The sequence below is a fragment of the Carassius carassius genome, chromosome 38 (genome assembly GCF_963082965.1).
Source record: "Carassius carassius chromosome 38, fCarCar2.1, whole genome shotgun sequence".
NCBI classification, from domain to species: Eukaryota; Metazoa; Chordata; class Actinopteri; order Cypriniformes; family Cyprinidae; genus Carassius; species Carassius carassius.
In genome coordinates this window covers 25,571,830-25,581,509 of record NC_081792.1, presented here as the reverse complement: position 1 = coordinate 25,581,509, position 9,680 = coordinate 25,571,830, and the positions used below count along the sequence as shown (strand labels likewise).

General features: G+C 36.0%; 1 protein-coding gene across 1 annotated transcript; it reads left to right on the top strand.

Annotated features, from left to right (window-relative positions):
* LOC132119640 (ninjurin-1-like) lies at positions 1–9,469 on the top strand. The gene is made up of 3 exons (XM_059529781.1): positions 1–153; positions 5,512–5,746; positions 9,278–9,469. The coding sequence occupies exons 1-3, from the start codon at positions 97–99 to the stop codon at positions 9,421–9,423; spliced, it is 438 nt and encodes a 145-aa protein (XP_059385764.1). The 5' UTR covers positions 1–96; the 3' UTR covers positions 9,424–9,469.
* Positions 9,470–9,680: the final 211 nt, after the last annotated feature.

Below are 9,680 nucleotides of genomic sequence, written 5' to 3'. Positions count from 1 at the left end.
CACTCTTCCTTAGACCACCCATGAGCTCATAATGCACCACAAACACACTTAACCCCAGCTATTTACGGAGTGTTAGATATAATCAAAGGAAAGGTTATGGAGTCGGAAGCGCTGGAATTGAATGGAGATGCTCACGGAGGAGCTCCAGGAGTGGTGAGTGATTTTGAACATATCAGTATCATTAAAACGACCACAAACGCGTTCGCCGATGGGATGTTAGTTTTAAAGTTTAACGCATTACATTGGTGTATATGAAAGCCAGTCGGGTTAGATTAGAATACACCTGTTCACTCGTCAACATAAAAGCTCACGCTGCACAAAAGCGGTTCAAAGTTTTGAAAGAAAGCTCTTATTCATTATACTGGTGTTTCGCTTCGCCGCGTCCAGACAGATGAGATCACCAGGCCTCGTAACCCTCAACAATGGGCTGTGAAAGACGCTAGTAAACTGTCAGTTTAGAGGACACATCAATAACTCACATTTAAAACACGGTATTAAATGCAATGCATAGCGATCCAGGTAAACACCACCGGTGTAGCACTTGACACAACAGTACTTCCATAAACATTAACTATATAACATGCAACAGAGTTTTTTTCGAACGGGATTCCGTCACACTTTCTATTTGTTTAAAAGAAAGAAAGAAAGAAAAGTGTACCTTCAATAATATTACCATAAAAGCATATATTAGCTACTTATATTCACATTCTTTGTTAAGTAAAAAGTAATGCATATTTATTAATACATGTATTCTGTATTTATATGTGTGGAATGAATGTTACATATGTGGCAAGGCCATTACAGTTAACCAATTAACCATTTACCTTACTGAAGCATTTTTAAGTTCATTTTCCATGAAAATTAAACGGTAAAACCATAACGGATGGATTCTATTTTGAGCAGGTTTTACACTCTCACCAGTCGAAGAGAAAAAACAAAACAAAAAAAAACAAGTAAAAATTAAAGGTTCTAGCAATAAAGCACTTTCTAATATATAGTATAGTTGTAACTATTAATAAAGTTACTGTGCATTACTTTAGGGTAAAATATATAAAATGTATAGTGTATTTTATGTGTTGTGGAAGTTTTTTCAACTCCTACAATTCCCATCTCTAATGTTGTCTGTTAATTTAAACCTTAAATTTGAATGAGTTTGTCTTCCACTTCCATTAATGTTTGCACTAAAGAAAGGTGAGGTGAAGTGGTTAGAAAGACCAGAGGAACATCTTACCACAAGTGGATTTTTTTTCACCCTGAAACACCAAATCAAACATATCATCATTCCTGTGGGCAGCACCAGTGTTGAAGACACTGTGTGTTTAGGCAGACTGAAAGGGCAGTGATTTCTCTGTGGCTTTTTTCTATGCCAACTCCATTTGCTTTGGTATGATGTAATACTCAAGTAATATTATAGAAAAGGGCACCATTGATTGTAATTCCAGTGCCACAGGTCCATAAATAATATAGCCGCAAAGAAAAATACACTCAACACAGAAGGAATGAGCAAAGGAAATGGTTAAAAACATAAGTGTACTGTACTTCTAGGTTTGTTGATTGCATTTACAACCGCATATCACTTCGCCACATTGTTTCTGAACTAGTAATGGCAGCTGTGCTGTACAAGATACTCCATCAGTGACGTAGTGAAGTGGTCTCCACACGAGGGAGGCAAGTCTGGAAAACAAGATAAACACATTGTCAAGACAAGTACATCGTGCTAACTGTGCTATATTATAATTTACTTTTTTTTTCTGCATTTTACCACCTCATCCGTGGCTTAATTAGAAATAGTTATAGAATGTATACAATAAATGACAGCCTATGTAAGTCATTGCAATCTGCCAGGATTTTCATGTCCTTATTTTAATGAACGCTTTATTTATAGGAAATAGTTCCTTTAAGTGTTGCCAATAACTTTGTTGCCATTTCCGTTTTTTTTTATATCCAATGGCAACCAATAGCAGGACAGAGAAAGAGGAAGAGACCCAAGGCTGGTACGTTGAGATAACTGGTTCAGTTTTCAATGGGAAGGGTGTTATATAAGTGTCAGCATCTGAGTGTCTTTGGGGATCATGGAAAGAGTGTGTTTCTAATTTCTTTGCCATTCCCGGCATAGGCACAAGAGTCCCTTGTGTTGGGCAGCTGGACTGAACCGTACCCAAAGTCAACCCCTGCCCTGCACTCCACTGAAGAGCCTGGAGAATACTATAGTGCAGTCAGTCTCAACCAAATAGGAGACACTTTTTGCCTTCTCAGACTGAAGTCTGCTGCCTCACTGGTGAGAGTCTAGTAACACATAGTAGATGTATTATGTGACACCAGAATGACATCAGTGCTAGCTCACCTGCAGCCTGACCTCTCCTCTGCCATAATAGAGAAGAATAGTGCTTTTGTGTTCACAGAGCCACATAAGCAAGAAGCATACAGACAGAGCTCATCCCCTTACTGTCTTAGAAAGCTAAATCTCATGGATCACATGACCAGCTGTGTATTATCTCGTTTAAAAAGAAAGAGGGATTTCTTGAGATAATTCTTTAAGAGGCCCTTAATGCTAAGCCAAAAGTACAATGTGAGTTTGATGACTCAAAACACTTCAGATATATTACTCAAACAACAAAAAGAACTAGAAGAACAAGCCCGTTCCCACTTAAACATAATTATAAAAAATCTTGTGTTTATGAGAAAGTGACAGACAAGGCTATTTTGTAACATTTACATAAGGTGAATCTGCAACTTATTTTTTTATTTTTGTTCCAGTCCTATACTTTTTCCTGTGAGTAATGGCCATAACTCAGAGGTGGCCACCTTCATGCTGAGTTTAGAGTTCACGTATCCTATTTATACATTTTAATTGTAGAAACTGTATTGATACTGAAGTGTTAATAGATTTGAGCTAATGGATTAAGTATAATTTAATGATACTACAATCATAGTTAGAATGTTTTGTTTTTGAGCAATTTTACAGTGAATCATACTGTGTTTAACATATTAACATAACTGAATGTGACTATGCAAGACAACTGAATTGACTTTTTTTAAATTGCTCTTAGGTAGAGGTGGGCGATATGGAAAAAATATTATCATGTTGTTTTTATATATATATATATGTAGAGAGCAGTGAGTGATTTTTTTTTCGTTAATTTTTGTTTTATTAACGTTAAAGGAATAGTTCACCCAAAAATAAAAATTCTGTCAGCTGTCTGTCAATTCTGTCATAGTGTTTTATTTTTATACCACCATTTACTCACTCAAAAGTGATTTTAAACCTGAATAAATTTCTTTCTTCTCCTGAACATAAATGCTATTTTGAGGAACGTGGAAAACCAAACAATTGCTTGTCCACAAATATCTTATTTTATGTTCTGCACAAGAAAGAATTTAATACAGGTTTGGGACAATGTGACAGTGAGTAAATAATGACAGAAATGAAATTTTAGGGTGATTTATCCCTTGACAGTAGGCTGCATGTTTAATAGGCGTACAGTCGCTTTAAGACCTTCATGCATCTCTTTATACAGGCACATTCAAGTTTTTCTACTGTTTACTTTTAAACTACTGTTTAATTTTAGACATAACCAACTGAGTCTACATGTAAACCTATTGTGTTTTGACAGTATTAGCGCAAAGATAACTTAATTCAATAATCAGGCACTGTTTAACAGGCTTTAGTGCATGCGCTTTGGGTGTATGCGGCGCTCAGAAAGAGCACAGGTCAGACCAGAGCGCGAATGAAACATTTAAAAGCACATGCAAATAATGAGAGAGTTACTCTAGCGCTGAGGTAACACTGCTGTGAATGCATGTGGTGTTGTACAGCAGTGGTCCCCAACCCCCGGGTCGCGGACCGGTATCGGTCCGTGCGTAATTTGGTACCGGGCCCCACAAGAAAGAATAAATAACTTGCATTAAAGCTGCAGTCGGTAACGTAACATTTTTTGTGCTCGCGTCTGGCGGAAGAACATTGTAGCCGGAGCTACTTCTCTCTGTTTACATCCATGGCGGGTCACGCAGGTACTGTGATACTCTGCAGCGTTGCTGACCCCAACCAGACTAAAATAGTCCGGATATAAACACTTATAGGGGTACCATAGTGATTCAGAATAAGACAAAAACATGGTTTGGAAAATGGATTCATGATGTACTCGCTCATTATATATATTTTTTACATTTTCAACACAAAACAACTCTGTGGCACACACCTGTGCTGATTGAACCAGAAGAGCCGGGAGCGGTGGATTTTTGCAAAACAAATAACAGGTAGAAGTGCGCTCAGCCATAACGATCTTTTATTTTGAAAAAAAAAAAAGGCCGGATTCTCTGTTACATCTTGGTCACGTGGAGGTCACAGTTGGTCATAGTTTTTATGCCAGTCGTATCATTTTATTTTGTTGTATTTATACGTCACACCTTAAAGCCCGGTCCGTGAAAAAAATTGTCTGACATTAAACCGGTCCTTGGCGCTAAAAAGGTTGGGGACCGCTGTTGCACACTATATGACGGAGGCACCAGAACTGCAGCCGATAAATGTGTGCTGTAGCACAATACTACAATATTTCTTCAAAAGAAGATCGTGGAGTCATTTTTATCGTCCACAAAAATCGTCATATTGCACACCCCTACTCTTAGGCGACATCATGCTTGCTTTTTCAGATTTCAGAGAACCCAAAAGAAAACAGGCATCAGTCTCATTGTAAGCCAGCTTTTTAAAACTTGAACCTCTTGACCGCTTGTAGTCTGACATCAGACCCCTGAAACAAATCATTTTAAAGGTTTTAGTGTTTTTGTCCCACTTTTATTTAATAAATAATAATATTGTCTTTTTGTTATTGTGTTAAACTGTTACAAAAAAGTGACTTAATTGCTAGAAAGGTGTCATTTTCATTATTTTTTTCCCAAACATTTAAATGGTAAGGAATTTGTTGATGTGCCACTGAAGTGTAGCTGAAATATTAATGTTGTTTCAACAATTACCGAGGGTGAATACGTGATGTTGAATCATCATCACATCATAATGTTGATTCAGTGACATTACCTGTTTTTTTATAATTCAACATTTTCAACATTAACTAGGGTGAATAAGTGATGCTGAACCATCATCCTTTCATGTTGATTCAGTAACATCACCATTGTTTCTGTGTTTTTCATAATTCAATTTCTGTGGTACTGAGGTTTCTATTGACTGCCAGTGACCCACACTACACTTTTATTTAAAACAGAAGGAAGGAAATCATGTCAGGGCCAACTAACCACTCTCCAACTTCCCTTCACATGCTTCAAACATCTTTAAGAAAAAACTGACTTTCAGTTCCTTCTAAAACTGAGAAATATGACCATAGATGACCCATCACTCAAATTCTTGAATAGATATTGAAGGTCAGAAAACAACATTGTGCAAGAGTCAAATTCTAAAGTCTCACAACTCTGGTAAATCTTTCTTATGTACTCTTTACCTTCTCTCATTCCCATGGATGTAGTAAGTAACATCATGTGTGTTTTCATGGTTGTGTTTAGCGTCCTCGGCAGAGCCGCTGGTCAAGGAACGCCCCAATTAACATGAACCATTACGCCAATAAGAAGAGTGCAGCAGAGAGCATGCTGGATATCGCACTGCTGATGGCCAACGCCTCCCAGCTGAAGACCGTCCTGGAGGTGGGACCCTCTTCCTCCTTATACATTCCTCTCATCAGCCTCATCAGCATCTCCCTCATCCTACAGATCATCGTGGGGGTCTTGCTTATCTTCATAGGTGAGAGAAGCTCATCCAAGTACACAGATATTCAAAATATAGAGACAATAGTTATTTTATACATGATTAGGTTAGTTTCTATAAGACAAAATATTGTTGTTAGTACTGTCATACCCTAATTGCTAGTGTATATAGTACTTCATATTGCATATAATTACAGTGAAGTATAAATATTATTCAGTGACCAAAAAATATTTATCACCTTTTATAATACATCTGCATAACCTTTTATAAAAACATCTGAAACTATTTAAATTAAACCTTTCAAACTGGTATGTAAAACCGCATGCAAAAATAAATGTCTAAACAAGTAGTTCAACAAAAAGTGAAAATACTCACCCTCGTGTTTTTCCAAACCCATATGACTTTGTATGAATACAAATAAGTTCTGAAAAATGTACATGCTGTCCTCCTTCATACACTGAAAGTGTTAAGGACTGAAAGGGACAAAAAGCAACATAAAAACATCATAAAAGACTTTATTCCAAGTCTTTTGATGAAATTTGATATGTTTGCATCAAAAACAGATTCAAATATATGCCTTGCCTGTTTGAAAGTAGTGGTCACCAATCACCATCCACTTATATATATAAAAAATAAAAACAGCATGGATGTTTTGCTGTCATATTAAATTTCATTTGTGTTCTATGAAAGAAAGAAAATTCTTCTTTACATGATACTAGAACAGAACTTTCAGTAAAGAAGTTGCAGAGAGGTTGATCCTGCATTTAATATTTTAACATAATTATATCAGATGATCAGAGGTGGGTAGTAACGATTTACTTTTACTTTGTTACATTTACTTGAGTAATTTTCTGGGGTAACTAATACTTTTCGGAGTATATTTAAAGATGGGTACTTTATACTCTTACTTGAGTAAATTTTTGGGGGAAAATCTGTACTTTTACTTCGTTACTGTGAGCGACGCTCCTCTCGTTACTTTATCTTAATGCAATAAATGTTATAAATGCTTCAGTTTATTCCAAACGCGCCGTCTACTTTTCTCTGGGCAATGAGCGATGCCCATTCGCGAATGATTCATTCTTTTGAGTCAATTCTGTTCAAAGGCTTGATCAAACCAATTGGCAAACGAGTGAATTGGTTCATGAATCAGTTTGAATGAGTCGTTTAGTTCCCTGCCGCACGCGTCTGAAGTGGTTCACTTGGAGTTGTAACGTTTAAGAACAGAAAGAGTGTTGAAAACGTGGCTGGAACTGCACTGACTTGAAAGCAGATTTGCAAAGGCTATTATTTAGCGATGGAGATCCTTATTAGATGAACACCGCGTGTGCTGTCTACTGTTTAACGGGTAATAAATTGGGCTACATGATTACAGTACACGATACCACTGTGACATTAGTTTGTTGTACGTGTGTGGCTTATAACAGAGGGGAGTCAAGTTGAATGCAGCTTCCAAAAGACAAAAAATAGCCGATTAAGATTTTAGTAATTTTAATACAATCACACCGGTACGAGTACGTTCAGCAAGTCATATCATCAGCTGCTAAATTCAGATCTGTGATCGCTTGCTGGCGCTGAGCCAGAGATAGATGCGTTTATACAGCGCTGCGCATTATAACCAATCACACATGATTCTTTTGAGCTTATTAAAGCATTGGCCAATCAAAGGTGTTCAGATGAGTCATCGCTGAAATGCCAGTGCTTCGTTCACTCGCTCGCTGACTAAATACCTCTTTCTGGCGAATTCTCTCGTCAGAAACATCAAAGTGCAGATGTGTGTACGAATCTTTAATTAAGAAACAGCCTTCCCAAAAAGACCATTAGACAGCTGCAGCTCATCCAGAACGCTGCTGCAAGGATTCTGACTAGAACCAGAAAATCTGAGCATATCACACCAGTCCTCAGGTCCTTACACTGGCTTCCAGTTACATTTAGGATTGATTTTAAAGTACTTTTACTCGTATATAAGTCACTAAATGTCCTAGGACCGAAATATATTGCAGATATGCTCACTGAATATAAACCTAACAGAGCACTCAGATCATTAGGATCGAGTCAGTTAGAAATACCAAGGGTTCACACAAAACAAGGGGAGTCCTCCTTTAGTTACTATGCCGCCCGCAGTTGGAATCAGCTTCCAGAAGAGATCAGATGTGCTAAAACACTGGTCACATTTAAATCTAGACTCAAAACTCATCTGTTTAGCTGTGCATTTATTGAATGAGCACTGTGCAATGTCCGAACTGATTGCAATATATAGTTTCACTGTTTTTTTTTTAATTTAATTTTAGTTAACTGTTTTAAATTCATTTTAAATAAGTACAGTTTTAATAATTTTAAAAGTTTTAAAATTGCTTGTTTTATTCTTGTTATTATTTTTCTTCATTACTTTTTTACTTTCTTTTATGTAAAGCACTTTGAATTACCATTGTGTATGAAATGTGCTATATAAATAAACTTGCCTTGCCTAAGATATTGATTTCACAGTGTTAACAATTTCAGTAATTTTAATGGGAGTTTCTGAGAGTGATTGAACTCTAGACTGTCAGTGAAAATTATCTTTAATAATGTAAATGTTATTTGCTCTCTTTCTGAACAATGAAAGATTAGTAGCAATATTTATATCAGATTAACTTTCAATGTTAAATTCACATTTAATATAAAGTCAGTCGTATTAAAAATATGTTATGGCATGACACCTATATCTGTTACTTAAGTAAACAGACAGGGTTTTATAATAAATTACATAAATTGGAGTAAAGGCTGATGAAATATATACATTTATACACACACATACATTACATACATGTTATCTATATATCCAAATAAAAATAGGCTCAGTATATATGACCCAAAGTAACTAGTAACTAACTACTTGAGTAGATTTTTTATCCGATACTCTTTTACTCTTACTCAAGTAACCATTCAAGACTAGTACTTTTACTTTTACTTGAGTAAATATTTCTAGAAGTACTTTTACTTTTACTTGAGTACAGTTTTTGGGTACTCTACCCACCTCTGCAGATGATAAAAGTCAATCCTGCAACACTTTGGTATTTCCCATTAAAAATGTTTTACTTTCACTTTTATTTTTGTCCAGATAGTGAGAGTAAGAACCTTCTTAATTTGAGAAAGAGGTTTCAATCATATAAAGAAATTCTGTCCCAGTTTGAGAAATATTCATATTCTCAACTTCAAAAAACACCCAGCTATTTCTAGCCGTCATTAACGCTCTAGTATTTCCTTAAACACAACTCTGCTGTACACTGGAATCGATTGTGAACACAATCACGCTCTAATTGGTGGAAAATGGGCTTCATCTTTGGTATTGAAAGTGTTAGAGTAATCATGCAAGTTCTAGGATAACATGAGCCGTGAGTAAGTGTGTGGTGTTAGAGATTTTGACACCTGCACTACAGAACGATGGACACCATATAATTATCATTTTCTTGGCCCACACTTGTCATATTTTACCCTTTCACTTTAAGATGCTGTTAAATCAGTTTAATAACCTTTTCTAAAATGTTCTGAATTACATAATGAGCTGCTGTTATTGCTTTTGTTCTACAGTGAAGTGGAATCTGAATGACACAAGTAAACACTTCATATTGAATCTTCTGGAGAACATCGTCACAGCTCTCGTCTTTATCATCGTAGTAGTAAATATTTTCATCACAGCATTTGGCATCCAAAGACCAGAGGACACAAAAACTTAACTGGCAACTGGTTACCTACAGGTATATATAGTTGGACATTTATCATCAAAAAAGTTGTCATGACATTCAAATGTGTCTATATGTAAATATGCCTTATGTTTTGCAGAAAACGTTTTTTTAAATCCCAAAATGAGCTAATAACTTCCAAAGTACTATACGTTGTAGACCATAAATTCTAAATTGAATTAAAAAAGTGCAATTACATATAATTGTTACATGAATTATTGTTTAATTATATTATTAACATTGTTACAATG